The sequence below is a fragment of the Xyrauchen texanus genome, chromosome 17, assembly GCF_025860055.1.
Source record: "Xyrauchen texanus isolate HMW12.3.18 chromosome 17, RBS_HiC_50CHRs, whole genome shotgun sequence".
Classification (NCBI taxonomy): domain Eukaryota; kingdom Metazoa; phylum Chordata; class Actinopteri; order Cypriniformes; family Catostomidae; genus Xyrauchen; species Xyrauchen texanus.
The window spans coordinates 26,582,595-26,599,694 of record NC_068292.1 but is presented as its reverse complement, the minus strand read 5'-3'; the positions used below and the strand labels follow the sequence as shown (position 1 = coordinate 26,599,694).

The 17,100-nt window shown below is 36.8% G+C and overlaps 1 protein-coding gene across 2 annotated transcripts in view; it reads left to right on the top strand.

Annotated features, from left to right (window-relative positions):
- The window catches only part of LOC127658104 (testis-expressed protein 10 homolog), a 31,748-nt gene that overhangs the window by 1,741 nt on the left and 12,907 nt on the right, over positions 1–17,100 (top strand). For both annotated transcript variants that reach the window (XM_052147206.1, XM_052147205.1), the window contains exons 4-10: positions 540–749; positions 2,379–2,625; positions 2,716–2,828; positions 3,160–3,419; positions 5,906–6,044; positions 6,939–7,108; positions 10,738–10,915. In XM_052147206.1, coding sequence (XP_052003166.1) covers positions 540–749; positions 2,379–2,625; positions 2,716–2,828; positions 3,160–3,419; positions 5,906–6,044; positions 6,939–7,108; positions 10,738–10,915 — 1,317 coding nt within the window. The remainder of the gene's footprint in view (positions 1–539; positions 750–2,378; positions 2,626–2,715; positions 2,829–3,159; positions 3,420–5,905; positions 6,045–6,938; positions 7,109–10,737; positions 10,916–17,100) is intronic.

Sequence of the window (17,100 nt, the reverse complement as noted above, 5' to 3'; positions counted from 1 at the left end):
CCTGTTGCACGTTCAAGACTTCTTATTCTTTGCATTCTGCACATGCATCAGGAGTGAAGAAGAGTAAACAAATTATAAATCAGCCAAGGAGACTGCAGATGTCAACATTTATAGTGAAAAAGGAGTGAGTAGTTGATGTGACTTGTGCAATATATTTTTATGTGGTGTTTGTAGAATTTCACCTACTGTTGCACTTGTGTACATGGTAGTGTGACAATAAAGTGATTTGATGTAAATATATTTTTGTCTTCTGAAGCCTTTCTTTGAGGAACAGGTCATTATTTACTGAAAAAGTTGTATTCCGTTGTAGTTGTAAAAATAATTTTTCACTTTTTTTGAGTCTGGTATTAATTGTTGGAGCTTGAGAGATGTGATTTGCCAAGTAGTTGTAATCAGAGTAATTCCTGACTTCAGATATACCGTATAATTAGGAACCAGAATTTTGACAATAAGCTACTCATAATTCTTTGTGATTGTGTGGTTTGCTAAATGTTTTCTGAACCATAATACCGTGTTTTTATGCATGCCCATATTTTCAGGTTGGGGCGTTTTCTACAAGCAGTTGTTGAAGAAAGACCGCTAGAGGAAGGCGTACAAATTAGGAATGGTCTTGGAATGTGGGGCGGAGAGAAAGGCCTGGTGACACCTGTAGATGTGAGTTGGGAGGAGCATGTAATTGGGAAGGGGAGGTTCCAGGTGTTTGAGAATTCGGGAGCCACGCCCACACCACACTCCGCTTATCGGCTAAGGTAGGTTTGAATGTTGAAGTAAACATTATTACTGAATAATTTCTCTTTCTAGAACATCTGTATACCTCATTAAGACCAAGTGACGATACCATGATGAATCTTTTTAGTAAATGTGATGTAATTTCTGCATAAGTTTTCTTGAGTTTCATTAATAAAACAAGATAGAAGTTACACACTGCACCTTTAAAGGGTAACTAAACCCTAAACCAACTTTTTTTAGTTAATGATCTGTAAGCATGGGGCTTTATTAGTACTGGTCATTGATTCAAGTAATTTTTTTGACATTTGTGTATAAAGTGTTTTAATTCTACAATATATGGTGTAAAAACGTCTGAGTGCTGCCCTCTTCAGGTTGAACGGTGGCTACTGCAGTTGAATTTTCCTATTGGCTGTTTGCGGTACTTCGTGACGTAAGCGGTGACAGCTGACGTAAGCAGGTTCCAGCTCACCACGCCAGATTCATGTACATGTCGTCTTGTGACCATTTGAGGAATAATAATAACATAGAGTCTGACAGCAGCTGTCAATTAATCCGTCACTACGAGTCTCAGGTGCCCCCCCGCACTCGGTTCGTTCCCTCTATCCCCGCCGGCGTCTGCCCACTTTTCCTGCATTTTGAGATATTTCTAGTGGGTGGAGTCAGACTCTGAGCAGGTGTTTAGTTACCCTTTAAATACATTTATATAGCTAGGTGTAAGTTTCTATGGCTAACAATTTGCTTATGCACAAAAATAACTTGTTTCTGTACACGTATTAGTTAGAAAAAAAGACTGAAAGGACATCTATTTTTCATTAGAGCTGGGTATTGATACAGATTTCCCAATTTTATTCGGTGATGATTCACATGCTCTCGATTTGATTCCGATATCGATAAATATCAGTATATTTCAGTTAAATTGTCCATTTGGTTTAAATAAGAAAAAATGATCTCTCAGCTAATGCTGTTATTTATACAGAGGACCATCTATCTAGGTATAAAAATATTATTTTAGTGACATTTTAGCTTTTAAAAAATGAAGAAATCCATGTATTCCATCAATATATTTAATATATTATATTTTGTAGCATGTTTTTTGATTAATTGCATAATGTGCACTATTTACAAGTATTTACTTTGATTTGTTATGCTACAAAACTGTACTGTCTCTTTAAGAAAACTGTCTGTTCTGTAAAAAGCTTTTGTAAATGAGCACATATTGACAAGAGAGGGCTCGAATGACTGAACACCATCTCTCCTATGCGTGATTATAATTAAAAACGTTTTTTATCAACAACCGACTGTAGAAAACAGAATGGGTATAAAAACTGCGTGGATCTCGTCTTTGGACACGCATTACACAGAACAACTTTTTTCTCAGCATGCAGTGAAATGATCTCACTGCTGAATACTTTCAATATACAGTGGCATATCATAGACATTTTTAGTCACATAGTTCAAAATTTGGTTGTAAATGCAAAGGATTACCTTACATTGTAGTAGAGGGTTGCGCATAGAGTAAAAGATAGATCTTGGGATTAAAAAATCTATATCGAGATAGTTCAAATGAAGATTGCGATTCATCGGAAAATGTATATTTTTACCCAGTCAGATTTCTCATATAGAGCCATTATTATATTGATGCTGTGTAGGCCAGACTCTGAGCCAGGGGCTGGGATGAACGAGGAGCTGTGCTCAGCTGAGACTGTGCAGGGCTTTGCAGGAACACTGGTGCCTCTGTTGCTGGAGGTCTGGGTGGAGGCAGCAGGTGGAGAGCGATTGCAGATGGACAGCGGCCACCTGCTCTCAGCGGAGTCCATGAATCTGATGTTCCAGATCCTCACCATACTTCAGTTACTGAGAAAGCTCACCCCACAGAGAGCCCAACAGGACATACTGGTACACACATTCAAATAAGTTCCTAACTCATTGTAGTGTGTGGGAACACACAAAATCTTACATGAACCCTAATTCCACTGTGTTTTGTAGGATGCCTGGTTCAGGAATTCATATCTGGCTGACTTCAAACAGCACTTCATGAAGAACTTCCCCTATGGCCTGGTAGAGGTGGCAAAACACAAGAAGAAAGCTGATGGGAAAAGGTGACATAAACACCCACTGTCCAATGAAGTGTGACCCGTTTACACTGGTACTAAAATCTGTTTCGACGGATCTGATCACAAGTGGGAGACACTAAAATCGGTTGGAAACATGTCCATGACCTTTTGTGATCAGATCACTCGAACCATATTCAGAGGTGATCTGGTGTCCTGAGATAGATGTTAATACCAGGTTTAAACTGGGCCTATGTGTGTGTCTTTACTGCTTAAAATGTCTGTCTCTGAGAAATGTTATGCTTAAGTTGTGACTAAATACTGTGGATAATTCTGTATGATGGTGATCATCTGTTTTTTTTTTTTTTTCTAAATTCAGGATTAGGCAGCAGGTAGTAGGTGGAGCTGTTGCTGGGAGCAACGTGGAGCCATTGGCCCTAAACGTCACCCTGTGTCAAGTTATGGTGACACTCAGTCTTAGGGGCCAGGACCATGTTGCAGGTGAAGACGCAGACTGGCTTGGACCAATCAGAGTCTTCATCAGGGAGACTCTGTCCAGTGGGGGCAAGCTAAGCTCAAAACACCTGGCAGCTTTACTGGAGGTGGTGTGGAGGATGATTGTTACCCAGCGCAGCCGTGGTAAGACTTTTCTGTTCCAATGGAAGAGTTTTTAGGGTTTTACACGATCATGGAAAACTAGGAAATATCAGGGAATATTTCAATCTAATTTCTATGTCTCGAGAACCAAAAGATGAAGAAACATATTGTGGCATAACTCGATATTCAATTTGCAACAATGTTTTCTGTCCATGTAATCTTAAATGAAATGACCCGTCAAACATAATCTCTGTATTGCTTGATTTACCCCTACTGTGCTTTTTTCTACATTGTTTACAGAGTTCACACAAGGTCCTTAAAATGCTTGATTTTAGTTTTTTTTTAAAGATTTTAAGTACTGGAATACCTGGAAAATCGACTTGTTAAAGGTGCTTGAGATTAAAGCGGATAATTTCTGCCATGTAATGTGTGTCCATCAAAGGCGCATGAGGCGCACTCCACTTTCTTTGAATGATGTGTCTTAATATCCTTTCTGTTCTTTACAGTCAGATACAAATATAAAAAGAAATATAAATTTTAATATCAGTCAGCATGTATGCACTAAAGAAACCGAGAGATTCTTGTTGATGTACACAGAACCTGAACACTGTGAGTGGCTAAATTAACCCTTAACGTGACAGTAACCTTTTTAACGTTTCTTCACAAATTAATGTAAACTCAATGTTATTACTCGCAAATTGTACACATTATTTCAAACAGTGATAGCTATACCATTATTAAAATATACAATTTCATGATATAATATTAATTAATATAATGTAGAATTTTTATATTTTTACAAAGTACAATTTTGAATATAATAATGATGACAAACAAATTATTTAAATATAAATATAAACACATACTTTTTTCAGGACAGGCTTTGTTCAGTTCTATTGCTTGTTCTGCACGTGATCAACCTGAATGTAGCCCACTATTTTTGAAAGCTTATTTGTTTGTGATCTTTTCTTATAGAGAAAGGTATTTGACTACTTCATTTAAACTTTGAGCATTTATATTGTGTATTAAAGAACTTTATTTTGATGAGAATTTATAAGCATTTTACTCAATTTTCTGTTATATTTTGTCATTTAAGTGTTATTATATCGAATCGAGATTATATTGAATCATGAACCTCATATTGTATATTGAACCGAATCGTGAGAGAACCATATCGCCCCATCCCTACTGGTCTGAAAAAGTCCAGAAAACCAATTAAGGTTTTTCTATTTTCTATAGTGAATATTTTTCTAGTTATCCTTTAGTCTGAAGTGTTTGAGTGGCTAGAAATAGCTTTTTTGAGAGCGCAATCTGTGGTAACCCTGATTTTTTGTTTTTGAAGAAAAGTCTGATGCAAGTTCAGAAATCAGTGGGGCCTTGGTGTAAAAATGGCACTGAATGTGAAAAAAAAAAAGGCTCCTGAAATTCTTAATGTGAGGGCAGTAAAATGCGCCATAATAGGCCTGTCGTGCTAACTAGTTTTCTTGGATGATATTGTCCCAGAAATAATTGTGATTAAACAATATTATTGTCATTTTAAGACCATTTTATGTCATTGATGTAATGATAATATAATCGCATAATAACGCAAGTACTCCCTTTCAAAGAACAAAGAACTTTTATTTCTTAAGAATATTCAGACATTGGCATTGGAATGTTGAAAAAAATATAAAGTCTGGAAGGCACATTTTTGTTCCCAGCTCAGAAAACTGGATGGGATGGGATGGTTATGTTTTAGATGCGCTTTTAGGTTAGTTGTATTGCCACTTTTCGTTGCCACTGTTTTTAAACAAAGTCGGCATACCAGATCGTTCACGGTAATGGGCTCTCCTCTCTCATTCGGCTTAAAGCCAAAATTTTCCCACACTGGAGCTGTGGAATACACATATATACCAAGTCCATTTGGACTTATACTTTCAAACTTTCTGGCTGGAATTATGCTGTCGTCGGGAACAACACCTATTAGCCTCGAGTAACACGTAATCTTCACCTGCCGCTGCCTTTAGCCCCGCCTCCGGCACAGAGAGCAGACGAGAGGAAAGAAGCAGCGTGACTGGCTAAAATGTTGGTGACATTCATTCTTATCTAAACAAACATGCATGTAAACACAGTGGGCAATATCGAGGCCAGCAAAAATGATCGAGGTTATGTCCATATATCGTACGATAAGTCGATAATGTAATTATCGTGACAGGCCTACCCTAATAATGAGTTCTGCTTTTATTGGTAAAATCTGATATATTTCTAAATATTTTATTCTAGGCCTAGGCATACTGTACACATTATTACATTAAAAACATAAGCTATTACTTGGAGAATTTATGTAAATAAATGTATTATATTGAAGTATTTTACTTTATTTAATTCTATTTTTTTAATAGGACATGTGCCCTCATAAAGGTAAAAAATGCCCCTTAATAGAAAAGTTAATTTCTGACACTGGTCTGCAGAAAGAATTACAGACGTTTTGATGTGTTGTTGTGTTGTGGATTACAATATTGAAAGAGTTTGTGTATGTGTGTTTGCAGTGGTGACAGAGGAACTCCTAGATGCTGTGTACATGCAGTACCAGCAGAGGAACCTTGGTGTGAGTGTCCGCACTCTGCTGCTGCGCTTTTTCAGTCAACTCTACATTGAAGAGCATCAAAACCACCCTCATATTGCCAGGTATATGCGCACACATTCAACTGTTTATCCAACCTAAATTAGTATTATCTTCTACATTTTCTATTTAACCCTGATCTCCCCCATAATTTCCAACATCATTGTTTTTTGGCATCAGCTGCCTTTCTGTTTAGTTTTTGTGTTCATATGTTTGTTTTAATATGTTAAGGTTTTCTTTGCCTTTATTGTCCTTGTTTTTTTAGTTGTCTCATAATGTTGCACAATTTTTTTCCATGAACCCAGGTTTGTTTGTGCATAATGATATCAGTAGTCTCACATTCCCAGGCTTAGGACTATCAACAAAGTCAGGCCCATTTAGTTTTTTATGCAGGCCAAGAACTGCCCACTTTGAATGGAACGGGCAGTCTGTATGACATGCAAAATTACAAAACACAGTTTCTTGTGTTTTTACTTCCACGACGATACAACAATTATAGATCAGTGAGCAAAAAAGTTCATATAGCGGAACAACCATCTCTGCAAATTATTGTACAGATGAGTCTGAAGAAATAACGCTGAAAATGTGTGTAGACTCTGTGATCAGAATTCCTGTCCTTGCAAGTAATCCTAGTAATTGCCAAAAGTAAGTACAGAGTTTTTCGCAGACAGAAACTAAGGCGGAAGAATATCGCTAGCAAGTAAAGATTCAGTGTACCTCCCAGATTAGACCTGTTCCAGGGACTAGTTCTTATGCTAAAGTGCACCTTGTAAATATGACTTTGTTCCCCTTGGACCAATAAAAATCTGGACTGGAAGTATAAAATATAAGGAAGTGAATTAAAGACTCCCCCTAGTGTTTTTTTATTTATTATTTAAGGCTAGAAATACTGTACCTTCTAACAATGATAAAAGTCTTAAGTCTCTCTCTCTCTCTCTCTCTCTCTCTCTCTCTCTCAGGAGTAGGATCCTGGCACGCTGGTTGGCATCACTGCCAGTGCAGTTAGTTCAGCTGGGCAGTAGGAATCCTCAGCTGTCTGCTCATCTGCTGGAGACGGTGCAGTCAGCCTCTGCAAGGGGCAATAAAGACCTTCTGCACAGTCTGCAGAAACATGCCTGCAGTCTTTACGGTAAATATTCACAAAAACATCCACTTCTCAATACTGTAATGAGCACTCTTTTTGTTTTAGTGAGAGAGATCTTTTTAAGGGAGAACATTAGAATGGTTGCGTCTCGGGATCTGTGTGTGTGTCTTAGTGATATAAGTTCTCTGTATTTTTGCACTACAGAGGCACAGCTCTCTCTTTGTGTGTTTGTTAGCGGTGATGACATAAGCAGCATGCGTCACCGGCTAATAATGTCTGTCTATCTGTTGATCCCCTATAGGAGATAACTCTTTCTCTCTCTCTTTCCCTCACACACATGTAAAAAGACATGTCACTAGGAGAGTGCTTTCCTTTCTTTTAAATGAGCCCTGCAAAGGCAAAACACAGTAACTGCATTTGTCAAAATTTATTTATAACCAAAATCTGCTCTCTTACACTATATTTATTTAAACTTAGTGCAGGTTCAGCAAAAACAGAGTGAGACTGTTTTAAAATCTACATTTGGCAAATAATTTTTTCAATATATAGTTTCAATGTTTTTTAATGTTCGGTGTAGTTACTAGGTTTTGGCATTGTATGGCAGAATTGAACACAGAAATGAAAATTCTGTCATTTTACACCCATGTCATTGAAAACCCATATTATGTCATTTTTTCCTGTGGAACACAAAAAGTCAAAATTTTTGAAGAATCTTGTCTCAGCTCTAGGGTTGAAAAATCAAGAACTTTTCTTGTTCAGAACCAGTTCCATTAATTAAAAAAATACAGGAATCATATGATATTCATGACTTGTGGTTCCGTTAATAGTTCCCCTATGCTGCCCTCGTCTCAACTGAATCTACAGCACAAAGCACTACCAGTGTATTTTGATTCCCAAACTAATGAACTGGCTTATATTCAATGAGGAAGTGTATTGTACATTTTTTAAACTGTTTGAACTGGCTTATATTCAATGAGGAAGTGTATTGTACGTTTTTTAAACTGTTTTTTGTTACAGTTTTTATTTTTATTATTGTTTTATTGTATTGTATTGTCTTATGTCTACTATAGTATGTGCAGCACATTGGACAACCTCGGTTGGGATTAATGGTGCTATATAAATAAAATTGACATTGACATTGACATTAATGACTCTTATGAGCCTGCTATTTTGAATCTAAAACATACGGTGCTTCTGGTATAGTCCGAATTCCGAAAGAATGATTCAAAGCAGCCGGTTCTTTTGAATCTGCATTGCAGAACTTACAGTGCTTCTGGTATAGTCCGATTCCCGAAAGAATGATTCAAGCAGCTGTTTTTTTTATCTATAGTGCAAAATATACAGCACTTCTGGTAAAGTCCGATTCCCGAAAGAATGATTCAAAGCAGCCAGTACTTTAGTATCTACTGTGCGAAACATACGGCACTTTTGGTATAGTCTGATTCACAAAAGAATGATTCAAAGGAACTGGTTCTATTGCATTAATAAAAAGGTTTGCAAAAAAGGTTGAAGTCTCACAAGCCTGAAGTACAGCCGTGGCCAAAAGTATTGGTAGTGACATACATTTTGTGTTTTGCAAAGTTTGCTGCTTCAGTATTTGTAGATAATTTTTTCAGTATTTGTTTCTATGGTATACTGGCAAACAATGATAAGCATTTCATAAGTTTTAAAGGCTTTTATTGGCAAAAACACTCCATGCAAAGAGTCAATATTTACAGTGTTGACCCTTGTTCTTCATAACATCTGCAGTTCGCTCTGGCATGCTGATCAGCTTCTGGGCCAAATCCTCATTGATGGCGAACCATTCTTGCTTTATTAGTGCTTTGAGTTGATCACAATTTGTGGGCTTCTGTTTGTCCAAAATTTCAATGTAATGAGCTCCGAGCCACTTCATTATCACTCTTGCCTTTTGACATGTTGCTCCATCATGCTGGTAAATGCACAGATCTTCACCAAATTGCTCCTAGATCGTTGGGAGATGTTGCACTTGCAGGACGTTTTGATACCATTCTTTATTCTTGGCAGCATTTTTAGGCAGAATTGTGAGAGAGCCCACTCCCTTGGATGAAAAGCAACCCCCACATTGATTGTCTCAGGATGCTTCACTGTTGGCACGACACAGGACTCATGGTAGCATTCACCTTTTCTTCTCCGGACTATCGATTTTCCAGATGTCCCAAACAGTCGGAAGGTGGCGTCATCAGAGAAAATATCTTTGTTGTCTGTTCTTGATGTTTTTCTTGGAGAGAAGTGACTTCTTTGCTGCCCTTCTTGACCCTAGGCCATTGTCCAAAATTCTTCACCTCACTGTGCATGCAGATGGACTCACGCCAACCTTCTGCCAATATAGAGCAAGCTCTGCACTGGTGGTGACACGATTCCATAGCTGACTCCTCAGGAGGAGACGGTACTGGCACTTGCTGGACAAACTGGGATGTCCTGAAGCCTTCTTCACTGCAGTTGAACCTCTCTCCTTGAAGTACTTGATGATCCAGTAAATGGTTCTGTAGGTGCAATATTCTTTGCAGCAATTTCCTTGCATATGAGTCCATTTTGATGCAAAGCGATGATGGCTGCACGTCTTTCTTTAGAGGTAACCATTGCTAACAAGAACACAATGATTGGAAGCACTTCTTCCCTCCTTTTATAGCAATCAGTCTGCTCTTATAATCCAGTCAGAATGATAGTGATTTCACCTGACTAGTACTCATTCACACTTTCCCAGGTGCTGCTGATAAGATTAGTGAAATGATGTTAGCTGGTCATTTTGTGCCAGGACCAAAAAATAGTGAAATTTGGTTTTTGTGATAGTTCATTTTTGTTTTGGCCAATGAAGCTTTTTGCAATTATTTAAAATGCATCTGATCAATCTGCACAATAATCTAGAAACAATGTGAATCAACACCACAACAAGCTTCTGCAGAAAACTTTGCAAAACACACAATGTATGTCTCTGCCAATACTTTTGTCCACGGCTGTACAACATTAGGCTACATTACATGGTCTAAACTGTCACTGGAACTAGTACTATTATGTCTGTGAGAATCAAGCAGTACAGTTACTGACTGGTTGTTCATATGACAATGTACTGTATAATTAAACATACACAAGTTTTGTCATAATAAGTAGTGACATTTTGTAAAAGAATAAATGAATTATTCCATCACATTTCTTGTTTGTATATAGTATATATGTATATAGTTAGGATTAAATATTGGATTGTATAAAGGTCTCAAAAAAGTCTGCAAACAAACCTTTTACAAGAATTTTCTTTCATCTGATTTGCTAGATCTGCTCTGTAGAAATCTGAAATTATCTCATCATTTGGCAACAGAGTGCAGACTGCAATAAATCCAATAAGATTTGTATTTCTCATTTAATAATGACAATATTAGTAATTTCATCAAATTCTTCATCAAAAGTACTAATAGAATTACTGTAATCGTTAAGAGGAATCAGAATTGAAACCCAGGCTCATTAAATTTCTTACGATTCCCAGCTCTACTCAACTCATAACTCACATAACGACAGTTCATAGTGTCAATCTGTCAAGCTTAAAAAATTGACAAAAAAATTCTTAAAAGTAGTCTGTACGACTATATTCCCATTTTTCTTGATCTCACAATTATATTAACAATTGTCAGTATATATTTATATGTGCATGTATGCCTCAGATCCACAGGAGGGGTGTGTGGTCGTTTTACCTGTTGAGTCCCAGAAGAGGTTGGTTCAGATTCTCCATTTCCTGCCAGTGTTTCCCTCAGAGCTTCTGGCTTGCCTCAGCCAAGTTTGCAACACCGGGAGAGTGTCGGCTAGCCTAGCCACCACACTTATACGCACCATACACCTGAGGTATGATCAGCGTGCAATAATGATCCCGTTTCCCAGGGGCACGTGGCTTTTAATACACTAACCAAGCATTTTATTGAAAGGTGAACCAGGCATTGTAGCATAAGAATAAATTGTGTTTGTCTACTTGGCCATCATTTATTAGAATGGGGCTTATCACAGAATATGCTCACACTTCACATACAAACATCTTAGACCTTGTACCTGGTATTAACATCCATCTCGGATGATCACAAGTGGAGAGCCGAGACATATTGCTATATACACCTGATATTTACATGCATCTTGAATGCGTCTCCTCTGTACACTTATGTCCACACTAATATATTTTCATTTGAAAATACATCTTTTTCTCAATGTTTTGGCCTTCCGTCCACACTGAGACTGCATTTTTGTCAGTGAAAACTGATAAAGACTAGGATAAACGCTCTCTCTGAAAACAATGATGTCTTTATTGTCATATGACGCATCGTCATGTGATCTAATCAACCAAACAAATCAAGATGACGGCCCATGTTATAGCGGCAATACATGGATAGCCTTGTTAAAAAATAAATGTTACTTTGTACAACCATCACATTGCATTCCTTCAAAAGCGACGGTAAGTTTACTCGGAATTGCTGTCCAGTGACAGAACACGAGGACAATTGCTTTTCAGACCATAAATACAATGGCGATTTTCCACATGCGCAGTAAGGGGATTTAAGCATTTCATACATTTCAGTGTCGTAAAGCAACTTTTGGAAAACTCTTAAAAACAGCAGTGTGGATGGAGGGCGTTTCAAAAGTAAAAACGCAGTTTTCAAATGTATCCGGATTAATGTAGACGTAGCCTGAATTTATCATAATATATAATTGACTACTTAGTGCAGGGATTCCCAAACTGGGTGCCGCCAGAAGTGACTAGGGGTGCTGTGAAATCTCTGCTCAGTTTAATATTTTAATAGCCACCTGTTAAAATTTCTATAACGACTAATAAAAGTTCAATTCCGTACACGCCAGCTGTTTGTGTACAGCCGGCTGCTTTCAAAAGCACTCATGCATATGTCTGCATGTGCTCTATTGTGAGCTTGTGTCTCGTGAAGGTAGCTGCTGTGTGTAAGCATTTAAATAAATTTCTTATTCAAAATGCCCCTCTAGACACGATATAACATCCATTATGTGTTGCGAGAGTGTAAACTGACCAGATAAAATCTGCACCATCTTGACACAATATTAATTTAAACATAGCTGTTAAAATATAACAAGATTCAGACAGGAAATAATCATATCTCAAAATATCCGATCCGTGTGATGTGTAAATGCAGCCTAATTGGACCTGCTGCAGCTGTTATAAGCCTATAATAATCAAACAATAATATTGACAAGGGAAAGAGAAGGACTCACTATCCTTACCTGTATAAATTTAGTAGCTGTAAGCCCAATACATTTCAATGACAGGTCTGCTTTTTAGTCAAACTCTAATAATCACACAGTAAAGATTGTCAATAAGTTAATTAGCTCTATTTTTCATTAGATTACTTTTTACTGTTTTTATAGCAAATATTTAACATTTTTAATTACTGCCACTGCTGATGAACTTAAAGCACTGTTTACTCTAGCTCTTGACAATTTAATTTAAGACTGTTTAGGAGAAACACTTGAAGGCTTAATTATTTTAAGTTTAGTTTTTATTTGCATAAATATGACACTTTTTATCTAAAAGACCGTTTTTTTTAATATCGCATATTTGTTTATGTATTTTGCAGTGGGGTGACGTAGGGGGGAAAAACACTTTAATGGGGTGCTGATATTTAAAGAATTTTGGGAACCACTAACCTAGTGTATCACTGCATATTGATAAAGCACAGAAAAGTAAAATAAAATGTTGAAGCATGTTCCTCGATAGACTGTTGTGGAAATTTAAAACAAACACAATTTCAAGTGGAATGCTCATGTTTATTTTAGTCTAGTATCTGTATTAAATTAAGATGAGTATGCTTCAAATGATTGAGTATGCTGCATTAATCTTATGTTAATACTAGGTGTAAACACGGACATAGATGGGGTTAGTTTAGTGTAGTTCTCAGATTTGAAATGTGGAAACCTCACAACTCAAGTGATGTAGTACATAATGCATAAAAAATAGAAAAAGGATAGAAGCCATAGCCTAGTGGTTAATGCACGAGCTCCAGATACAAGCCGTGGTGCTCATGTGTTTTGGGAGACACCGGTTTAAATAAGACCCATTTCCCTCTCATTTCCACTCTCATAATGGATCCAATCTGCTGTCACTTAAATAAAAAAGTGGCAAAAAGGAAATTAACTCCATTAGTGTGTATTTCAGCACGGCTGGTTCTGCATGTGCTGCTCAGCCCTGGAGGGGAGTGGCTGTCTGCGTCTGTCTGATATATTTAGAATGTCTGTCTGTTTCATACGACTGCCGAGAGGAGACAGCAGCCTCTGAGTTTTCACTGTTAATAGAATCAAACAATTTAACCAATCAGAGGCAGCCAAGAGCTGTGCCGCACCATCAGAGGATAACCAGTTCTCTCCCACTTAACTCTGATTCGTCGTGACCATTAGTCATTAACCGTGATTGGCCGTAATGAGGCAGAAAACGGCCACGAGTTACTGTGAGTTAAAGGAGAGGTCATACACTAGTGAGTTTACCATATTTAGGTTTATTGTTGACTTCTACAAAATGATTTGCCCTCAGTGTCCATAAAGGCACCTAAACATTAGAGTTTATGCTACATCAAAAAATACTGCAAATCTATTGATTTCAAAGGGGATGGTGTTTTGCAAGGACGTAGAAGGATTTGAAAAACTTTTAACCTTTGCTGTAAGTAACGCACTCAGAGGTAGACATTCGGTGTGAAGAAATATCTCAGTATACTTGCATTAAAAAAGTCCTGTAGTAATTCTATTTAGTGACTGTGTGTTCAAGTAAGGAGACGAAATAATGGATGATTGACAACATATCCCGCTGTGAATTGAATTCCTGCATGCTGAGGGCCTTAGGACTTCCTTGAGCCATGTCTGCATGTATGTCTTTGTGCCATGCTGTGTCCCCACTGTGGGTTTTTTGTCTCTAGCCTAAAGCCACTCTTTATTTGTTGTTTTCCCTCAAATCCTAATTGGAATGATGTTTGAGAACACGCTGGGAGTGTGTGATATTGAGTTCCTTTGTGATGTGCAAGTATGTCTTTGAGACACTGTCTTTTCTCTAGGCTCTCCGTTTTCAAAATAAAAGAACAGAGGAAACATAGATAGGAAGAGACTAGAGTTAAGGGGAGGGAAAAGGAGGTTAAAACAGGTTATTATGGTTTTTAATTTAATTATTTTTAATCAATTTATAATTTCAATGTTTTTATCATTTTGTTTTTGTTAGTTTTCATGATATTAACAAAATGATTATGTGAGGTTTTGTAGTTTTGGTTTTCCAGTTTATACATACACATTTTTAGTTTTAGAATGCTTTCAGAACACTTCAATTTCTCATCTAATGTTTTTGCTATCTTGTGGTATGTTCATGTTTAATGAAGGTGGGTTGTTTCAAGGTTTTACATTTTACAATATACTGTTTATCAAAAACGTAAAAAAAAAAAATAGTGGTTATTTTTTATTATACAGTATTTTAGTTAGATTTTGAGTCGTGAAAATATTTTGTAGTTGATTTTCAGTTTTCCCAATTAACTTTTTATTTATTTATTTCACATTTCACACGTGTAAACCCAGCAAACATTTTGTTTTGCTTTTATTAATGTACATTTAGACTGTTATTCCTTCTGTCATTAACCTGGAATTATTATTAATTATAATAACCACTGACACTGCTGCAATATGGTTTCAAATACAGCAGCTACCATTTTTTCCTCTTTTGCAAGTCATGGAAACGTAATAGTGGATTGTTTTTTTGCTGTTGGAGCAAATGGGAATGCAAAAATAATATTTGTTTTTGTCTCCCATTCACAGCTTTAGAAGTTCAATGTGCTATAGTTTACTTCTGTTCAAACCAAAAAATGTGAAAAGGGTCTAAAACACTGGGCTACAGCTGCTGCTAGTGTTCTCAAGTGCCTACAGGGGGCAGTATTACTCTTTTGATGAAACGAGGAACACTCTTCAAGTTGTCCACTGCTGTCTGATGTGTCTGATCTTAGATTCTGTGCTCACACTGAAATTCCAAAACAAAATGCTATGGCAAGTGAATTAATTCTGTCTGCATTTTTTATTAAGTCTGGAACAACCTCTGGATTCCTGCACGATTAGCGAAGCATCGCTTAAACGCTCGTTCTGTTCATGGCAGAACTGTGTTGACATGCCTAATCGGCTGAAAAACATGATCTGAAAATTCTGTCCTCCTGGAGATTTTCACTTTGATCAAATATCAGCGCAGCAAGAATTTTGAATAGTAGCCATCGGGTTCAGAAAGTGTTACTAAACCTACTCAAGAATGGCTTATAGTTTGATGATAGAGTGCGAGATGTTGGAATATGCGCAGGTGTCTGTGCGTGATTTGCACAAAGACAGACACAGTGAAACCTGCACAATGCACTTTTTTGGGTGCGTCTCAGTAACTGTGATAGATTAGTGCGTGTTTTTGTTTGAAAGACTGTTCCAGTAAATTGATGGGCATGTGAGTGTGTTTGTTTTGATATAGTTTAGGGACAAAAAGGTTCAAGTTTATGGACATTATAATTAGCAAACTATAAGTCTATTGTATGTAAGATAGCTAATTCAATGTGTGTGTGTGTGTGTGCATTTTTTTTTACTAATGGGTTAATGGGATGTAGGCCAGTATTAAGGAAATCCAGCACATGCCCATTCCACACTCACAAGAAAGAGAAATAAAAACTAAACAATCAGATATTCATAAATGTATTGGCCTCAAGCCACATCTATAAGGGAGAATCATGAGACTACATGGGTTGTCCTTAAGTATCTTTTACACACAGTCGCAGTCACACCCACACTCGCACAGTGTCTCGAATTTCCTTCTCAGCAAAGCATGACTGTGAAACGCTCACTTCTAACAAAGTCTCGCTATTATTGTTCACCAACGCGCACAGGCAGAAGCACACCAACACATAATAGCCTATGACAGTCTGACCTGGAGATTTTGCCGGTGACCTCTTGGTCCCTCTGACCTTTGTGTTCAAGCTCAGCACTGACATTTCTCAATCGACAGCATTTGTGGCAGAATGTTGATGACCACAAAAAATTGATTTACTCATCCCTCCTTTTCTAAAAAAAAAAGCAAAGATTAAGGTTACAGTGGAACTTACAATGGAAGTGAATGGAGCAATTTTTTAAAAATGTTTAAAGGTAGAAATGTGAATTTTGTAATTTTATAAATTATGCTTCTGTTAAATCTTTTGTATTATTTGAGCTTTAAAGTTGTTCAAATTATCGCTTACCTTGCTTACAGGTTACGTTAATCCATATTGTTTGTCTTGTGGCTATACTTTTTAAACAGTGAGTATTTTAACGTTTATAGATTGGCCCCCATTCTCTTCCATAGTAAGTACCTCACTGTAACCCAGATTTTTGCTTTTTTTTAATGAAAAGGTTCAAGGCAATATTTTGTGGTAACATTATGCCACAAATGCTGTTGCTTAACTTATGTTGAGCCAGGAATACTCGTTTTAATGGTACAAAATTATAGCCACATTTTACCATAATTCTTCCATAAATTTCAGAAAGATGTTTTCAACACAGATGGTAACACCATAGATATCTTCATACTAAAAATGAATTTCTTCACAAAAACCACATACTCATACTCACTAAATACTCATCCTTTTTTTTTTTTTGCTAACTTGTTAGAATTAACTAAATAACTTGTTAGCATCTATTAAGATTTAATTAATTTTATGATAAATGCATACTTGAATGAGTATAAATGTTTATCATCACAAGTTTTAAGGATAATAGACATATGCATATACAAATTATGTATATCGTTTTCTATCATTAACTCCTCAAACAGAAAATGATTTAAAAACCCTTTCTGATTTTCTAAAATGTACAAATAATTTAGTATTTATTTTTTAGGTAAAATCAACTGAGTAAACAACATTTTGTGTTTTATTGTTGTTGTTTTCTTTTTTAAGAGACAAACCTTATATGTTGTTAAACTGCCAAAGGTCTTAAAGTGTGGCTGCAGCCTGTTTTTCATGCTCTTTTGCTATTCAAATGTTTTTCCC